We start from the raw sequence: 19,819 nt of genomic DNA, 5'->3' as shown, positions 1-19,819 counted from the left end.
GCTTTACGTTTTAAGTAACCCTGGGTTTAGTGGGATAACGTACGTGTCGTTTCCTTGCAAGAACTTGCCTATCTGTGCCAACATTGTAGCACTTAATGGGAAAGAATGGACGGAAGCAGTTATATCAGTTAACAATTGAATAAAAAGAATGGAAGGGATATACTTTCATATTTTAGAGCATAACCTAACCTCTAGCTGAGAAGGTGAGGAAGAAACTTCCCCTGGTGGACTGGTTATTCTATAATTCCCTACTTTGAGTTTCTTGCATTTGGTATTGGCCACTGTAATAAACAGGATACTGAACTAGATGGACTACCAGTTTGATCCAGTATTACAATTCCTGTAAAATGTAGGATGGTATCTTTTTGTCTTATTCTGGGCATCTCTAATAGAATAACCTAGGACACATTTGCTTGACCTGGTTGATTGGTTTGTGAACAAGTCAACAAAATGTGGAAACCTGTTCTACAGACCTCTGTATATAAATGTTAGTGTGAGAGCTGTAAAAATGATATGAAAATTAGTTTATGATTTAATTCTTTTCCTTACCATTAGTTTCAGAGTTTGATTTGTAATAGTAGGAAATATTTGTCCTAAAAAGGATGTTTATAATAAAGGTATTTTCAATAGACAAGCCCACAAAACTGTCTCATTTTCATAATTAAACAAGTTAATAAAACATAAACAAGCCTAACCTTAGAGATTCTGATGGCTTAAGCAAAGCTAGATTGCAATGTACCACATATAGGATTTTGGATGGGATAGTTTTTAGGAGGACTTTTCATTAACAAAATAAAAGCTTCACAATTTTACTTCAAGAAATGTTGGTGCCTTATTGCATTGGAGGTAGAAATATCACGGATATTCAAACATATATTAATAGTTCTGTACTCTTTATATCCAGAAACTATAGAACCAAGTCCTGCTCATTTGGTTGTGGGTATGGTGAGGAAAGAAGAAGGTATAGGGAGCCTCTTCTCCCTCCACCTCTTGTGTATCCACATAGCAGAAAGGCAGAATTTAATTCAGGTGTTTGTTTACTAGTCTGGAGACATGGCCACCTTGCTCCCATGAGTTCTCCATAATCTGATTCAGACATGTTGTGCTGCCTGTTGGAGAATGGTTAGACTCCAGTCCGCTTGTGCATATGCTTTCATATGCATATGCACAGCAGAAGGTTACACATTATGACTCCTGTGCATCTGACATTAGAACCTACTTCATTTCTGGAATATGTATAACTACCTCTAAATGTATGGAGACAGTCATGTCTGTGTGTGTGTGTGTGTGTGTGTGTGTGTGTGCGTGCGCCATGCTTGCATATGGACATATACTTAGATGTGTTTGCATTGATGGGGACGTAACTTTACATTTTATAATCAGGTTTTTTTTAATTGTTTTATACAATTATACTATTTTATGTTTGAATCTAAAGAACCCAAAACTGGCTCACTGTGATCCAAGTTACTACATCTAGGTATGGCATGGTAAAGGTGACAACCCAAACTGCTCAGGTTTTGCTCTCATAGCAACTGTGGCATCACTGGGATGTCTCTCTAGCATTGTTTCTCCTTAAAGTTCTCATGTACTCCAGGACTGTAGGTGTACTGTACATTAACAACAGTGTTAGCATAAAAGGCTTGAAAAAGGAAAATATTTTCTTTTCACATTTGTTAGTTCATCCAATTATCATTAATAGTAAAATTTGTGAAAAAATAAATTACTTACAGAACAGAGACTTTATTTAGCCTTGCATTGTGCTAAAGCATTCCTAAGTATTGCTTGAATGAAATAGATTAATAAATTACTAATAGTCATGTGCTTTGTAGTTTGGATGTTAAATATACATGATGAAAATATTTTTAAGGAACCATTTAATTTTTATTTTAAATATTTTAATAAATGTATCATTAATACTTATTACAATTAAAACTTGCTAGAAGATCAACTCAGAAAATGTTACTTGTGGAATGTGTTACTTTGGGTTTTTTATTTTGACATACAGCTCATTCCCACTGAAAAAGAAAAGCTTTATATTAAGTACCCTTATTTCAATTTAATCACTTTTTTGTGTATGTTTGCAAAATAATAATTCTTAATTTGTTTATATCTTTTTTCTTACATTTTCCAAGGAATTTTGACTTTCTTTGAATTTTAGAAAATTTATCAGTTTGATTATAGCAAAATATTTTTGTCTTCTGTAAGTGTTAAGAATATCAAAACTTTATATAGCAAATTAAGCCTTCCTAGATCTAGGTATTTTTCATTCATGCATACTATGGCAAAATAATTTTAGTATTTAATAATTATCAAGGCTCATAAAATAAAAGTTTTCTGAAGAATTTTCTTCCCTTTTACTGATGCCAACATTTCTTTTGATGTTGACAGTACATTTTAATTTTTTGTTTTGATTGCCTTACTGGTTTCCTTCTCAGAATAACAACAATGACCATGCAGCTATGTCGGTAAGTAGATGCAAGATGAAGAAAAAGCATGTAAACTGAAAAACTATGAATTGCCTGCAGGCTTATTGCTTCAATATTTAATCACTTAATAAATCCCCCCACCCACAAAACCCTTCCATTTGTTTGATCACTCACTGGGTACCTCGTTGTGTGGTTGCATGCCAGAGACGTGTTAATTACTAACATTGGTCTTTCGTATTTTGGGACAGAAGGAACCCTAAAAGCCTTGCAGAAACATGATAGGATGTGCATTGTATCACAAATGAGATAATTCAGAGGAGACTTTAAGACCTTTTGGAAGTGAGGTCAGGTGTCAAAATGCAGCTGTGGGATGTGCATACAGAATAAGGTTAAAATGGAGAAACAGTGGCACAGAATAAAGATTTGGTGAAAGTTCTATATCCCTTTTGGTGCACATGCTGGCTGGAGTTAAAGCAATGTCTGCACTCAAATGTTTTTGTGTAAAAAAATGATTAATTGCATTTAGGGATTCATCCATGCCCTGATTATTTTCAGGTCATCAAGTTTTTTTTTAAAAAGCAGCTTACTTTGATCAACCACAGATTATTTCCATGATAATAAATAATGAAAATTGAGAAATTAATATTGAGTTTGTTAGCATTTTTTTCAGAACATGGAGTGGCAGAATTGCCTTTTTTTTTGTAATTTCACATGCATGTAGAATTTTGATTTATCATACCCAATTTGGTTTTATTTGATTGCATTATTCTCAGATTTTAAAAAATGAAAGATTTTGTAAGGCATTTATTATGTATGATATTGAAGTAAATGTTAGAAACATTTATTTTTTAAAGTTAGTACATATTTTATGTCTTTATTTTTGTGGAGAAATATATTAGAAGTAGATTGAGATGTTGGTTATTTTGTTTTTGCTGAATCTACCAAAAGCTTTGCTACTAAGTAGCCAAAGAATTTCCAGAGTCCAGCTAACATAGGATATGTTTTTTTATTGAATGTAAACATAGAGATGTTTAGAAACTGCGCTACTAGAATTTCAAAAATGATGTGCTTTTAGTAAAATAGAAACAAAAACATATATTAAGTTTAAAGTCAGAGTTTTGTGGGCTCAAAATTATTCCCTTTGAATGTTTTTTCCCTGTAGTTTTTGAAGGCCAGGATTCCTCCGTGTCTCCTTCAACAACAGTCCTTTCAGTGGTGAAATGTTAAAAACTCCATCATAATGTGTATATGTATATTATAATTCACAACTTTGTATCTGGAGTAGCCAAACAGTTGGATTATTTTTAATAACACATCACTCCTAGGACTGGCTGTCAAAGGCAAGTTGGAGGAGTCCTTATCTCCAAATTTGGGATGAGGGAAGGAACTAAACTTTCAAAGTAATTTGGAGGGCAGGGGGGTGCATAAACCTGAATAAGTGCTCCTTAAATTGTTGCTTCTTTTAACAAATGGAAAGGAATTTTTGTTGTATGTTTATGAAATTATATTATTTTCCGCCACTCTCTCTTACCTTTTTAACTCACATCTATTTAGGATTATTTTCATTTTATTAGTTCCAATTTTTAGCATCCATCCAAAGTTTGCTATGAGTACTGTATTTTATGCATTTAAAACTAAAACATAAAGGACTGCCGATACTCACTAAGCCCCTTTAATAACAGTAACCCATCAAACAATCCATCATGTTCCATCAACCTGCCTCCCCGCCCTCCAATGACTAAAAAAAAAAAAAGTGGGCTCTGAAGTATGTTCAGAAAATAGACTCTGGTAGACCAAGGAGGGTTAGGACCAATTTCCAAAGCCAGGATCCCTCAGGAAAAATGCCCTACGAGTAGCATTCTCTTTTCTTTACTGAGACAACTGAAGTTTGAGTAACTCTACTCAAAGCCACCACCTTGAACTCCACCCAAAAATATATTGGTGGGTAGTGTGGATTCTGGAACACTGGCAGTAATGTGTTTCCTCTGTGAAACATAATCTTAAATAAACAAGCAGCCATGTTCTGCTCTACCTTCAGTTTTCAAATGAGCTCAGTATATAGCCCCATGTGCAGTGCATTATAGTAATTTAATCTGCCATTGATAAAGGCATGCATAACTGTAGCAAGATCTGCTTCCAAAGGGCACTTCTTGAAAGTCATATTTGGAAAAATGCACTTTTGACCAAAGCTGCTACCTCAGTATCCAAGGTTAGTCCAGAATCTTAAAAGGACAAATATCTGCCCTTAATCAGGAGTGCTTATATTAATTGATAATGCTTCCCCCACAGCACTCACGTTATTTCTGTCTTGTCCAGATTGAGCCTAATCCAACCCGCAGTTCATATAGATAGTGGTTCACTGTACAGGGCATCATCAGCACGTTGAATGCACCATTGCCTTACTCCCCTCACTTAACTTCTTAACCATCTCATAACACACACACATTTAATTTAATCCTGTTAATGGATTGGTAATGGTTTATTTAGCAGAGGCCTCAGAACAGCTTCCTTAAGGATAGCCAACATGTTGCCTTCCACCCCTAAGGAAACATTAACTGTCTTCACCAACAAAGGTGATATAGTGAAGGAGTCTCCTCTAAGCTAAAGTGTCTGCCTCACTTCACTCCCCCACCATTAAGGTTTATTTGTATTAAATTAGTGCCTAGAAAACCCAACTAACAGGCCTTGTGCTAGGCAGTGGATGCACACATAATAAAAGAGAGCCCCTGCCCAGAAAAGCTTGCAATCTAAACAGAGAAGACCAGATAAAGCACAAGAATGAGGAAGTATAATTATCCTGGATGAAGGTGGATGCTGGTTCCATAGAAGATTAGCTTGTTCAGCAGAAATTGTCCTACATTCAAAGGATCCCATTTCCTTTTCCTGCACAGAAAACCACAGACAGACTTATAACTGACATTGCATGGTGCAGAAAAGTAGTGTGTAGTCCACCGTGCTGGACTCTCGCTTCCTCTTTAATCTACATTCTAACACCCACCCTCTCTTTTAATGGCAAGAAAAGCAAACAATATTCAGTCAGCTCCAATTAACATAAAAACCAAAGGCCACATGTAAATGTTGAACTCTTTGGAATGGAAATGCTCTCTTTCTTCAGTGAATCATCTATCATACATTTAGGTGCTATAAATTTACTAAATCATGATATGTGGCAGTAAGGGAGTGTGAGCCTCAACAGGTCGCACAAACCAGCTGTGCCCTGGGCTGACTGATCCAGAGTCACAGAAGTGGTGTGATAAGGGCATCTTCTTCAGCTGCACATATGAGAGGTGTAGAGCAGGTAGAGAGTTCATGTAATGAGCTTCCTGTTCTGTTGAAAGAGCCAGCATGTCTCCCAACACCACCACTGACACCTTGCTGCTGGAGTTGGAGTAATCCTATGTGATTTGTAATGGATCAGGCTCAGATCTCTTAAGCAATGGTATGGAGGTGCATTGTCTTTTGGAGCTGTGCAGCCCTTGTGTGTCATGAAGCTCCTGCTGCCTCTGCTTTGCAGAAGCTACTAGGATTTGGCTGTATGAGTTTATTTTAATCTTCAGGTTCTTCTCACATAAATATCCTATATAAGCTTCCTTTTGTGATTTATAATGGCACTATACCTATAAAAACATAGGTCCTCATCCTAAAAATCCATATATATGTAGTCTCATTAAGTCAGTGGGATGGCTTCTGTGAATAAAAGATGCAGTCTTGGGCCCTTATTTGTAAAGTTCAGGATATATTACAGCTTAAGTTCTGAGATAAATTAATTTGAAAACAAGAGTGGATAATACTTGTTTCACAAGGATAAATCGGATTTTTTTAATCTAATAAATGGGCTATCAGATAGTTGAGGAGTTCTTTCAACAGTGATGCATGTATTTTGTTAGTACAAAGTTTAAGACCCTTTGCTGCTTTAGAGGAAACTGAGACTACTGAAAAAAGAATTACAAATTATTTCTCTATGTGAATCTTATGTTTATTTTGATCAACCCCTTGGGAAGGAGGAATTACGTAAATAGTAGTGAAATGATGTATTTTTAAAATTCTCCTACTGTTTTAAGAAATAAATTTTTCATCTGTTTATCAAAAGTTGGATTTGTTACTGTAATTGTTAAAACTAATAATTAATGTGACTATTGAAGCATATGTATTTTAGTTTTCTTGCAGTTTCAATAAGTTTAAAAATTACTTAATATCTTTTAATATAGTAAATTTTGAAGCTTAACTTTTTTATTTTAACAGACAAGTTTTCTTATTTTCTTTTTCATTGGGGATGGTAGTTTGTGTTGTTTTATTGTTCTTGTGATTGGCAGTGAAAGCCTTATTTCACAGCTTGCAGTGAGGAACTATTGGGTAAAGGGTGGTGGTGTTCCACAAGCTATAGTCAAAAGCTGTCAATCAGAAGCCCACATAGGCTACTTAGAGAATGGGTTTTCTTACTGACTTCTCCAAATGTCACCTCATGCTGTCTTTGATTGGCATTGCCTGGCAGGGAGGATGGATGAATCTGTCACCGGCTGGCTAATTGTGTTGCCGGTCTTAGTCTGACATCAGGTCTTTGACTCTTAAGTGGCTCAATACAAAACAAATTAGCAGATTGTAGTCATATTTCTCATTCTATATGCTTTGACTTTGTTGAATGCAGTCCATAAATCATATTGACTGACACCCTAGTGAATGACGAAAGTTGCTTTTGAGACAGCTAGCGTGGATGTAGAAAGCAATACTGTGAAGGTGCCATGGAAGGATGCATATGGCTGACCCTTTGGGAATTTCCTAGGAGCCAAATGTCTCTTTACAACAATTGTCCTTAAGAGAAAAGCTTTTGGGTACTACAGAAAGGATTTAATATGTCAGCAGATTCTTTTTTACAAGCTCCTTTGAAATATAAGAAGTTTGTCTAAGGATTTTCTCTTTTTACAAACTTGTATTTCAGCAAAATGTAAAGGATTGGTAAAAGTAGTTGCCTTTTAAAAAATTTAGCAGGTGTTTTTGTTTATAGAATAGGGTCCTTGTTTCCTGAAATTTGCATTGGTGGAGTAAAAGAATATGCTTAGTAGATAGCGGCAATTATAACTCGTGTGAAGATGAGATGGCAGTAGTTACTTCATAGAGGTCTGCAATAGTAGAATGCAATAAAACTGTTGAATTTATGCATGACATCAGATATGTTTATTTAATTTACTTGCTTGACAGAGTAACTTCAAAAACCCCAAAACTTATAAATGCTAAATATTAAGAATGCTTTGAAATTAACTGAACTCGTTTTATTCTGAAGTAGTAGTACATTATGATAATATTCATGGACCCGTAAGTTTACGTTTAAAAACATCCATTTTGAAAAATATTGAAAATAGGGATGACAAATTGTTACGTGATATAAGTTGGAGTATGAATATAGTCAGACCTAATTTATCAGATATGAATTTGAAATAATGTTTCACATTTTCTAAAAAATTTACTTGAATTTTTATTTTATCCTCTTATGAATAAGTGTTATAACCCTGTGCATTTTGAATTTGGAAATACTGAACATGCAAAGTAAATCTATAAGGGATTTTAAATTAGTTTAGTAGAATAATAACTCAGATTCTTGTGGTTTACAGATAAGTTTAATAGATTTAGCCTTACTTTTTTTTAACCTAGATTTACAAAAACCTAGTGATCTCACTGAATAGTTGTAAATTGTGTATAGTAAACTCCCCCCTTATCACTCCTTGACTGTAACATGAGAACAATAAGCCTGTAGTTCAAGTGCATAGTTGGGAGTAATTTAAATGTTAGGATGTTCACATTTTGTCATTTAAAATAAGCATTAAATGCACATATATTGATACTTATTTTAAAAAGTCCAACATAATTATTTCATATCATGTATTTCTGTATTGTCACCATTATCTTGTGCTCCAGTGCTATTGATACATGCCAGTTTACAACAATTAAGTTCAGAAGCTTGATCAGAAAGGTAAAATGGAATCTTTTGTTTATAAGAATATGCGCTATGTGTGCATATAAAATAAATTTAATGTTAAATTTTTTCTTGACAACCTATTAATCTGCTTATACTGTTATTACATTATGGTGGCAGCATAAATAGGACATGGAGCTGATTTGATGGAGCAGTACATTAAACTGAAATGCACTAGTTGTTCCATTAAATCAAAATGACATTTCCATTAAGTATCTCAAACCTACTACATTGTAGTTAAATGAATTGTGGCCCATTGGTTATCCTCCTCCCCTTTTTTCCCCCCATTCATATTGATGTTGTTTTGCTTGGGGAATAGAGCTGCATGTCTCCCAATATAATTACCATTGGGCTTGGGAGACTTTTAAGCATGCTGTTCTTGCATTGTTTCTTACATTCCTTGTTGGCAGTTCGTCTGTTCTGGTCAAATATGTTATTTGCTTCTGCTTTACTTTTTTAAGGCTTTCAACTAAGAAATTGACATCTAATTTTAGATATGAAGCTCCTTACAGTTCAAGGTGTCCTAATGCTAAAGTTATATTAGTGAAAGTTGTTGGAAGTTCCAGTCTGACATCAGAACAGAGTGCATAATGTAATATCCATGAACAAAAGCAGGAAAAGTTCAAAGAAATTCCAAAGTGATACATTGTATTATGTGTATATTCTTTTGATAAATTAAATTATAACAGTAAATTATGAAAGCAATGCAAAATATTTAGGGCCAGATTTTGCTCTCTGATATTCATAAGCATACAGGTCTCATTGAAATGAATGAGTTGTACTTGCATAACTAAGGGCAAAATCTGTCTCTTTGTCCTCTCAAAAATAGCCTTAATTATTTTTTGGCCTGTAATTATAATTATGATAATAATTTAAAAGGTAGAGTTATTTGTATTGCACAAAATATACTAAATCATTTCTCCTCTATAAAAATATGATATACGTTCAAAATAAATTATATCATGAACTGAGATAATTACATTAAAACACATTTATTTAAAGGTACATTAAACCAGAAGTTCAGTAAAGCATAAACATTACAATTTAACACAAAGATTTCTATGTTTTAAATATTGCAACATTGTGGGTAAAAGCTCTTGTGAGGTAGTCATAATGAATAATTGTTTTGAAATGTCATCTTTACAACTTTCATATTTGGTTTTAAATTAACATTTGATTAAATAGTTTAGTGTGTTCATAGCTAAATTGTGCTTTGTTTTATTAATCTCTTGCAATAGGAAATAATTTCTTTTGAAGGATTCTGTAAAAATTGAAAAGAAAATGTAAATAACTGGATTGTGATTAGAAAATTATTTCTGTTTTGTACAGCAGAGGGCTGCTATTCATTTTGTAAGTAGTTGGTTTCCATGGACCATTATTTGACCTATCAAATACTTTAAAAGTGTATAGACAGGCTTGAAGTTCGAAAGCAGCAAATTTTGGGGCTGGAAATCAAGTTTAATATTTCTGTAATAATGAGCTATTATGGTAAAATACCCAGGTAAAAGCAAATGTTTTGATTCTATAAAGGTATTTGTCTGTTTTATGGTGTTACACATACGCAATGTGTCAATTTCCATTCCAGTTTTCATTGTGTTCAAAAATGTCATCATAAGGTTAACAACATATTTCAGCAATGAATATTTTTCATAACACAATTCCAGTCTATACTCTTGAAAAATATTTGGATTTGTCTATGAGTCCAGAAAAATTACCACTCGTGCTTAATACATATTTCGGTTGTGTTTAATGCTCTTAAAGATTTAATTATATTCAAAACTGATAAAATTGCATCAAATAAATTTTCATTAATCATTCAGTGTCTAAGTGTATGTATTAAGAATTTGTGTGTGTATATAAAATAAAGTAATACAGGCCATTATCTGGTAGTATATAATTTGCTTGCTATCTTACAACTTGTTACCCTTTTTAACAGGGAAAAGTGGCCCAGACAGCTTGCATGTCAGCCTGCCAACATCTTTCAACAACCCTAATGCAGATGCTATTGGACAGTGAGTTAAAACAGATAAGCATGGGAGCTGTTCAGCAATTTAACTTAGATGTCATACAGTGTGAATGTAAGTAGAAAATTCTCAATGTTACAGTATTTGTATGTTTCATTATAACTGCCATGACACTAAAAAAAATTTCTTAATCTAAGCCAGGTAGTGATCCTCTTCTATAGCATACAAAATTTTTGTCTTTTGCTTATGCTTTTATTTCACCTATATTTTAAAGGGTGCTACCATTTTTGGTTATGTAGATAACTGTGAGAATAATTTTCCAAATGAAGTTAAATTACTTAAATGAAATTATTAACTTATGACATCTTAATTTTTTAAAGGGTATTAAATATTTAGGATCCAAAAATGCTGACAGATGGTTTTAAATAAAGACCCTGAATATCAAGGCACCTGGAAAGCTTTTTAATGAAACTAAGCATTGCTTAGATTGAATCGTCCTTCTATTGTGTCTTCTAGTAGCATAATAATAATTATGTAATACAAAGCTATAATCTACCATAAAATTACACACAAAACACTATGTTAAAAGTACATTAAGGTTTCATAGTCAGCCACTGAAAATTTAGGAAATGCCAGAATAGAGATTGCCTGTGCAACCTTAATTCAATCATCTTGTGCATCTGCATTATGGTACAGTCTTTAATTATATGATCACATACTATTTTTTCCACAGGCCCTGCCTCATTCAATGCACAAGATGGATGGTGCTCAATTAATGAGCAGCTGTTAAATATTTTGTCTGAGTGTTCAATGTGTGACCCCAAACCTTATTTACCTTATTTACTATTGAAATCTTGCTGTAAATACAGAATAATAATTACCTCACATGCTTTCTGTGGTGTTCATTACTATACTTAGCTGAGTACTTCACAAACATTAATTAATCTTCACAACATCCCTATGTGATGAGTGGATATTATTCCCATTTTACAGATAGGGAGCCGAGGCGTAGAAAGAGTAAGGTCAAAAGTCCCCACAAACTTGGGTGCCATCTTAGGTGTCCTTGAGACTCCATGAGCCTGATCTTTCAGAGTACTTAGCTTTAGACAGCACTTTATATATTTAAGCATGTCTCACACTGACTTCATTTGCAGCTGTGAGCACTCAGCAGTTCTGAAAATCAGACCACAGGGTCTCAAGTTGGACTATTAGGAAATGAAAAACACTCAATTAATTACCACCTGTGAAAAGGCTGGTTTAAGTGACTTACCCAGCATCACACAGGAACTCTGTGTCAGAGGCAGGGATAGAATCCAGTTCTCCAGGTCAGCATTCAACTGCCTTAACCATGAGACCATTCCTTCTCTTCCTACAGTCCCCCTGCCTCATTCACTACACACCTTTCAATTTCTGCAGCAAGGTGGGTGTCATACAGACAACAAACTAGATCCATCCTCTTTGCTAAATGAGGCTGGGAGCCTGTGGAAATCATGTAGTTAAAGACTGTACCTTAATGTATACATACAAGGGGACCAAATTAAGGCTTCACAGACAACCTTAATTCAGGCGTTTCTTAAGTTTTGAGTGCTTGATTTTGCAACCTTAATAATGTTCTTTTAATATAGTTTTTGTGTGTCATTTCTGAGGTTTGTAAAAAAAAAAAAAGGCAAACTGAAAAAACAAATTCAAATATGTAGCATCATGTTGACATCCACATGGGTCATCAGCAGGCTTAGAACCTTCAGCTTCACAGCTGATCCCTCTGCCTTATGTGCTAATGGAGTAACTGATGGCAATGGTAGGTTGTCTTTGTCTGTGGACCAGCTGTAGAGGAGGATAAAAAACACACTTTGACAGTGGGTTTCATAGATTTTTGCTAACAGATGAAGAATGGTGAGGCTCAGGAAACTAGGATTCCATTCCAAATTCTGGAGGCGAATGTGCTCTAGTGGGCACATGCTCTTCTGCCTGTTCCCCTAAACTTGACCCCTTCTGCCCTATCTTCAACAATCTGTCTTTGTCTCAGGCCTGGGTCTCTTCCCACCCAGGGCTCCTCATTTTTCCTTGCCTACCCACTGCCAGTCTCCATTCCTTAGCCTTCTCGTTCCAATCCCAGTATCCTTGCCCAGCCAGTCCCAGTCTCCCCATTCAAGTTTTCTACTCTCAATCCTGTTTCTCTCATGGGCTCCCAGTCTCCTTGCCCAATCAGTTTCAGTGTCCCCACCTTCCCCACCTCTGTCTCCTTCCTCAATGTGTCCCAGTCCCCCACTCCTCCTTTCTCTTTCTCTCCTCCCCCTCTCAGTCCCAGTGTCACCAGGCTCTGTGTTCCAGTCTAGTCTTTTTCCTCTCCCATCGTCCGGCTCTTGTTTCTTCTGCATTCAAGTCAGGCAGCTTCATCTCCTGGGGGCGGAAGCACAGGAGAAACAGTCTCCATGCTCTCAGTTCTGGTGTCAGCCTATACCCCAGCCCAGAGCAGTTGACAGCAGCAGTTGCAGGGTTAGAGCAATGTTCAGTTGCTCTCTAGGGATGTTGCATGCCAACCTACTCAACACTAGGAGCTGTCAGGCAGCCGAAGAAGGAATCATTAGATATTTTGCTTGCTAATCTCTTAAGAAGTCTTTGCAGAGAACATGCAAACTGAGTTTTTTTCAAAGGCTTATTACTTGGCTAAATTTGGGCAGACTTTCATAGGAACATCAAAATGCACATCTTGACACACACACGCCCCTATGCCAAATTTTAAATACCTACCCCAAAGCCTGGGGGTACTAGAGCTTTACAAAGGAAAGGTCACCAAATTTTTTTTAAATGTCAAAACCTATTTTCCCTAGCCTTGTTCTCAAAAATGGCCGAACCATTTTGGTTAAAACTTAAATAATAATAATAATAATAATAATAATAATAAAAAATCAACCGGAGGTATTTTCCAACTTGGAAAAATCTAGCCCAAACAGTAAAAGTTTGGCAAAGTTGTAAACTGAAAACAAGGTCTATAATATGTATGTTAATAACAGACGGTGCCACCAGCCCTGTCGATAATAAAATGTAACGTATATGGTTTTATGATTCAGAAGTTGGAGGCTATTTTATGATGTCTAGAGTGATATTTACTACGGCTGAAAAGGTTGCCCGGGAAACCATTACATATAGTAGACTGGAAGTTCCAACCATTCAGGAGAATACATTAGAATAAACAGAACTGTACTGTGATACATTTCATATTCCTGAGAGGAAAGACCTTACTAGAAAGTGTTTTGTTATGTTCATTATTAGAGCCTTGTGTTGTTGTTTTTTTTAAATTATGATTATTTGTTTGATTTTTGGGGGAAGTTTATTTCATTTTATTATGGGAGGTGTGAGGGAATGGGAGGGAAGGGGGGCCCTGTGTGGAGGGTGGGTTCTGATCCTGTGGAGTGGAAGGCCTTGACCGGGGAGTTGGGGGAGAGGTGCGGAGAGAGGCTGCCTTGCATTCACCCCACAGCTGTGGCTCCTGTCCCATGGGACTGGACCCTGCTCCCCTCTCTGGATGTTCCAGCCTAGCACCTGGGGTCACAGTGCTACTCAGGATTGGCCTGGCCACCTTGCAACCTGGCACACAAGATTGTAGCACCACTCAGGTTTGGCCCATCCATCCTCTGTTATGACAGTTTCTAATCCCCATCCTGCAAAGGCAGGCAGAGAATAGGTGGGCAAGGACAGAGGGTGGGCAGAGCCTTTGTCAGCCCCCAAACTCCACCAGCCTTCACAGCTGAGCTGGTGCAGAGGAGGTAATCTGGTCCATCTACAGAACTGGCACAAATTACTCCCATTTGCTTCTCTTCTCCTCCCTTCTCTCAAGCAAGGGGGAACCAGGGATCAGATTGTGTCTCTGGCACAATAATGAATAATGAAAAGTGTTAGGCAACCTTAACTACAGCCCAGGCATTGCTAACAGCTCTACCTATAATTCTTATACAATTAATACATATGTTTTCTATGTGTAAATATGTTAGAGTTTTATTTAATTCTTTGAAAAAATTCTTCCCCTCCATCCCTTCCTGAGATAGTTAGTTATTCATTTCCTGGCAGAATCTTTGAGGATATGCTGTTTACAGCCGGATATTTATGTGATTTATCACTATAAGACTCAGCATGTATGTGTAAAAGTGATACTTGACCATGTGTACCACATTAACTTCCCACTCCCTTCCTTCCTAAAAAGTTGTGCCTGAATATAAAGACAGATTTAGTAGGAACTCCAGAGCCACTGCCATATTGCTCATTGCTCAAATGCCGTGGGGTTGGCTGAAGCAGTGATGTAGTGTTACTTTTTCTCTTAGATACTTGCACAACATAATGACTTGTTCATTGCTTGAGACCCAAAATCTAATCCTGAATGTGGGTTTTCTGCCCTCTGTTAGGTTGAGAGGGAATGCTTTTCCTTTTCCAACTTTTCCTCAGGATAATTAACTTACATTTTCTCTATTACTAGAAATGAAATTAAATCAACTGAAAGAATCTTCCGTGTCCATGGTTTTATTAGCCTCTTTTTTAGATTTCATTATATGTTTCAAAGAGACTTTTATAGTCCACCTCCTGAATATTATCCCAGCAGCAGCCCCTCCCTCCTCAGACCATACAGGGAGAGTGTGCCACAATGTCACAGAGAAGCAGGGCCGGCTCCAGGCCCCAGCGCGCCAAGCGCGTGCTTGGGGCAGCATCCTGCAAGGGGTGCTCTGCCGGTTGCTGGGAGGGTGGCAGGCGGCTCCAGTGGATCTCCCGCAGGCGTACCTGCAGAGGGTCCGCTGGTCCCGTGGCTCGATGGAGCTTCCGCAGGCATGCCTGCGGGAGGTCCACCGGAGCCCCGGGACCAGCGAGCGGCAGAGCGCCCCCCCATGGCGTGCCGCCTTGCTTGGGGCGGCGAAATGGCTAGAGCTGGCCCTGCAGAGAAGGCAGAGTTCCAGTAAACTGCTATAATCTTAGCAGCTTTCTAGTGAGAATGCTCTAAGCGACTTCTCAGTCACATAGAATTTTATTGTTTACTTTTTCCTAACCAACTGAAGGATTTTGTTTTTCATCAGGACTGTGTCTCTACAAGTTCTAGCCTTTTTGCTATCGTCCTGCTCAAAAACATGAGGTTAGAATGTTTTTACAGTGAGAAATCTGATTTTTAATTTTCCCATATCTTAAAATGAACCAAAAGGATGATGATCTAAGTTTCCCCAAAAAATTAATTTAGCATATAGCAGAGACTAAGCATGGAAAATTTCAGAACAAAATGTGAATGTTTCTGAAAGTTGTGTGAGAGAGGGACGAAGTGAGCGACTGGGGAAGTAATAATTTTATGGAAACTGTTTTCATGCTTAACTATAATGGACAACCCCAGGGGCCTTGTAGCATTTTTTTAATATATATATAACTGTTGGTAATATTTTGACTCTTTCTGCACTGTTTTTAATGTAAACTATAACAATTTCTCTGCAAATATATTTGATCAAATATATTTCCTTTGAAGTGTTTAGCTACAGATAAATAAGAGTTTATGTAATGTTTGCTGAATACGTATGTTACAAAAAATACCATCTTATAATGTGCAGAATAAGGGATAGGCACCAAAGTCTGCCCAGAGATTGCTTTGTTGTTGGAGATTCATTCATAAGGTCTGTCACAGTCACATTCCAGGCATCACTGTGCTGGCTGTGATTTATGTTCTTGCTCATCGCCCTCATCCAGCTTTATTCTTTGACATTTTTGGATTAATGGCTATGACAGTGACATTTCCATTAGCACTCGGGATGTGCAAATAATTCACAAATGGCAGGTAGCTTCCTACTATATTTGATAAATGGATTTGATATTTTACTGACCCAGAAGTGGAGGGTATATCAGATGCATTCTGAATTTGACAGTTTTCAGGTGTAATGCAGAAAGTTCAGTGCTTCTAAATAGCCATTTTAATTATTTTAAGCCTTAGCAACATTCCGGTATCTAGACATTTGTTCGGATTTTAATGATACTTTTTTTTTATTCTGTCAGGTTTAAAAGTAGTATATTATATAAATAGGAGATGGAAATAACAGTGGCAAAAATTTGGTTTCCTTAAAAAAATTGTTAATGAATTTAGTGTTTGAAGAAGATTCTGTATTAACCTCCCTTGAGACTGAAGTTTTGTTAGTCATAAAACGAGGGACAAATTCTTTGAATATGTCAACTGGAATAATTAATTGAATCAAAAGCACACCCAACGCTTTCCCCAAATACTTTAAAGGTCAAAACTCCATCTTTTTAAGAGCCAAGAATCCAATTGGCAAATGCAGTTAAATTCTTGTTTCATAACAAGTCATAAAACTTGTTACAGGGACTAGTAGTTCTTGTGGGAATGGAGGAAGAGCTCTTATGGCATGCGCTGAGGTTTCACAATCCTACATTGCATTTTGAGGATCCATACTGATTTACATTTTAAAGAGGCAGATCAGCAGGGCTCAGCAGCGAGGTTACTTGCTCCTGATGCCAGAGAACAGAAGGAGCAGATTACCTGGCTGCTTCAAGATGAACTTCCTCTGAGTCTAAAAGAGGAAATTATGTTGCCAGGCCTGCCCATTTCCAAGGAGACAAGGGTGTGAAAAGAAAGAAGAATGTTAAAGAAAGCATATTGTGACTGCTCGGCTCCAGGAGAAATTTTTTGGGGAGGTTGGGGGTTGGGGAACTTAATCAACCTTTCCCAACTTTTTAAAAGTTTTGGATTTGATTCACTGGATGGGTGGAGGTTTTGCAGGTGTTCTTATTGGAACTGAAGTAGTTATTTTATTCCCTATATATCATACTGTGTCTTTTATATCTGTGGTAATCTGCAGCTAGTATGAATGAGACAACTTCAGGGTTTCCCAGGTTTTTTTTCTGATTATCATTATAAGAGGGACCACTGAGGCCTATTGCAGAAAAGCCACAGAGAAATCCTCCTGCTTGTGCCAGAATACGAATACCCTGGAGGGAAATGGGGTATTTCAGTCACCTCCCAAAAATAAAACTCACAAGCTGTAGCAGGGGCAGGCTGTTTGGGTCTTTCCCTGCAGTGCAGTGGGTACGAGTAGCAGGAGTTTGTTTGGGGAAGGGAGATTGCTAGAAGAGACTGAGCACTGGTTCTAGTGGAGACTCGCAAGAACACATAAAAAGCTTCAGGAAAGCGTTCAAACTTTTGGATTTTCTGACTTACAAACACGTTAGATGTGTGCCCACCACTAATAATATATAATCAGATGTATATGTATTTAATGTTCTAAAACGACTGTCATTGCTAACATTATTTGGTAATTTATACTGTTAAATATAAGTAGAAATGTTTCCTATCTAAGGTGACTGGAACTAAAATTGCTTTTTGAAATTAAAAACTATACCTGAAAGTATGTTTAGATCCACAGCATTTGAAACCATTTAAATATATTTATTAAAATAGAATAAGACTTGCAGCAAAAGACCTGTTTGTGGGAAAACTTACACTGTCACTGTCTGTCAAAATATATATTTAAATTTGGGCTTATGCTTGGCATAATTGTAGAAATCAGGGTCTGTGGTTGTTAAGGGGATATAAAGTTTTAATTTAAAACATCATTCCATTCTGGATATATTGACATTAGCATTTTTTAATTAAATTGTACCTGATTTAGAAATATTAATAACTAGAGAGTTACCAAAGAGTTTTGCTATATCATTATTTTTAAAAAGTAAAGAGCTAAATCCTGATGAAGGATTAAATGTCAGTAAGAGGCACTCAAGACTTAGCAGGCCTCATAACCCACCTGTGCATCAGCCTGGCTGACTCTTAGGGCAGTTAGGCTTGTGTCTATGGCTACACTGGCGCTTTACAGCGCTGCAACTTTTGCGCTCAGAGGTGTGAAAAAAACACCCCCCTGAGCACTGCAAGATACAGCGCTGTAAAGCCTCAGTATAAACAGTGTAACAAGCTACACCCGTAGAGGATGTGGAGTATGCGCAGCACTAGGAGAGCTCTCTTCCAGCGCTGGCGCTGTGACCACACTTGAAACTTCAAAGTGCTGCCATGGCAGCACTTTGAAGTGCTAGTGTAGCCATACCCTAAGAGAGATGGAAGGGATTTGCACGCAGTCCATAAAAGGACATAGAATTGCTGCAACTGCTTGGGAGACAAGGGGATTAATGCAAATCAGCTCCTGCTGCCATTCCCATCCAAGCACTCTCTCATAGATCTTCCCCTTTTTCACCATATTGTGCCTGGATAGGGTTGCAGCAGCTTTAGGGGGAAGACGTAATTTGGACCCTATTTTGCTTTATTTAGCATGTTTGCAGGTGGCCTCACATACAGATAAGTAAGAGGTTGAGGAGCCAAAGCCCTGTTGTTTCTTTGCAGGAAATCGTCTCCTGCTCGATAACCTACTCAGTCTGCTGGCTGAACTCCCCTCTCCTGGGAAGTCATGTTGGCGCTAACTCACCTGAGGTAATCCTTCATGGCAATTTGGGGGAAGAGAGGGACGTCACGCGTTCAGTGGGCAGAGTTGCGTGGTGACTTTTAAGTGCTAGTTGACAGCCACAAGGAAGGTCCCCTCAGGGTATGCTGAGCAGCTGGAAAGTCCAACAGTGCTGCAAAGATACTAAAAGCTCTGTGATGCTGAAATGATTTTTAGGTCAGGATTTGGCCTTAAATCTTCATGTTCTGGGGTTAAAAATTAATTTACATCTTTGCTGTCTTGAGTTAGAATCCAAGAAGCAATGCTGTGAAGGTGAAGAAACAGCTGTGTTCAGTGAACTTATGACCTTAAGCATGTACCCAAATTTAAGTTTCTGCCACTTATGTGCAAACTGTTCATTTATGCTCTGAAAGTAAATGTTGAATTTCCAGTCCTGTATACTGAGCAAGTCACAGACAAGAAGTGATGGTTGCATATGCTTAGGGATCCTTAATAGATATAAAATAAACAGTAGACCCTGTCATAAAATAAACAGTAGACTCTGGCATTTTGTTAAATATAGAACTACAGAGAAGCTCAATATTATCACTGTTTATGGTAACAGATAACCTAAATTTCGGCATAGCAGAGATGTTTTTTGTCTTAAGATATAAATTAAAATAATTGTTTGTGTACTTATTGGCTGAGTTTGTAAGGCCTTACAGCTTAACTTGATGGCATTTCTGTGTTTGGATGTAACACAATAATATTTGAACGCCACGTCCAATCAATTCCAAAATTTCAGGAAGCATTGCAGGCATCAATGAGCAGAACCCTATTGATTTGTGGGAAAACTGAAAAACCAGAAGGGGAGAAGTGGGGAACACACATAGTGCTGGCCATCTGTTTAGCACAGCCACAGCTTCAAGCACCTCTGCAATTGTCTGTAGGTCAAAGAACTGGTTAATGACACCAATTAATACTTTCCAGCATAACAATACCCCTATTTCATCTCTGCCCGTTCTCCTAATGGGAGAGGGAGGATGGGGAAACCTGGCATGG

The 19,819-nt window shown here is 37.2% G+C and overlaps 1 protein-coding gene across 8 annotated transcripts in view; it reads left to right on the top strand.

Moving 5' to 3' along the window:
• Positions 1 to 19,819, top strand: part of EXOC6 (exocyst complex component 6) — a 195,186-nt gene that overhangs the window by 134,409 nt on the left and 40,958 nt on the right. For 4 of the 8 annotated variants that reach the window (XM_050959380.1, XM_050959379.1, XM_050959377.1 and 1 more), the window contains exons 19-20: positions 2,436 to 2,465; positions 10,331 to 10,472. In XM_050959380.1, the coding sequence (XP_050815337.1) occupies positions 2,436 to 2,465; positions 10,331 to 10,472 (172 nt within the window). The remainder of the gene's footprint in view (positions 1 to 2,435; positions 2,466 to 10,330; positions 10,473 to 19,819) is intronic. The other 4 variants (XM_050959382.1, XM_050959381.1, XM_050959385.1 and 1 more) reach the window with 1 other exon arrangement.

Source organism: Gopherus flavomarginatus, chromosome 6 (genome assembly GCF_025201925.1).
Source record: "Gopherus flavomarginatus isolate rGopFla2 chromosome 6, rGopFla2.mat.asm, whole genome shotgun sequence".
NCBI classification, from domain to species: Eukaryota; Metazoa; Chordata; order Testudines; family Testudinidae; genus Gopherus; species Gopherus flavomarginatus.
The sequence above is the reverse complement of the archived record's forward strand: the minus strand, read 5'-3'. Positions and strand labels throughout refer to the sequence as shown.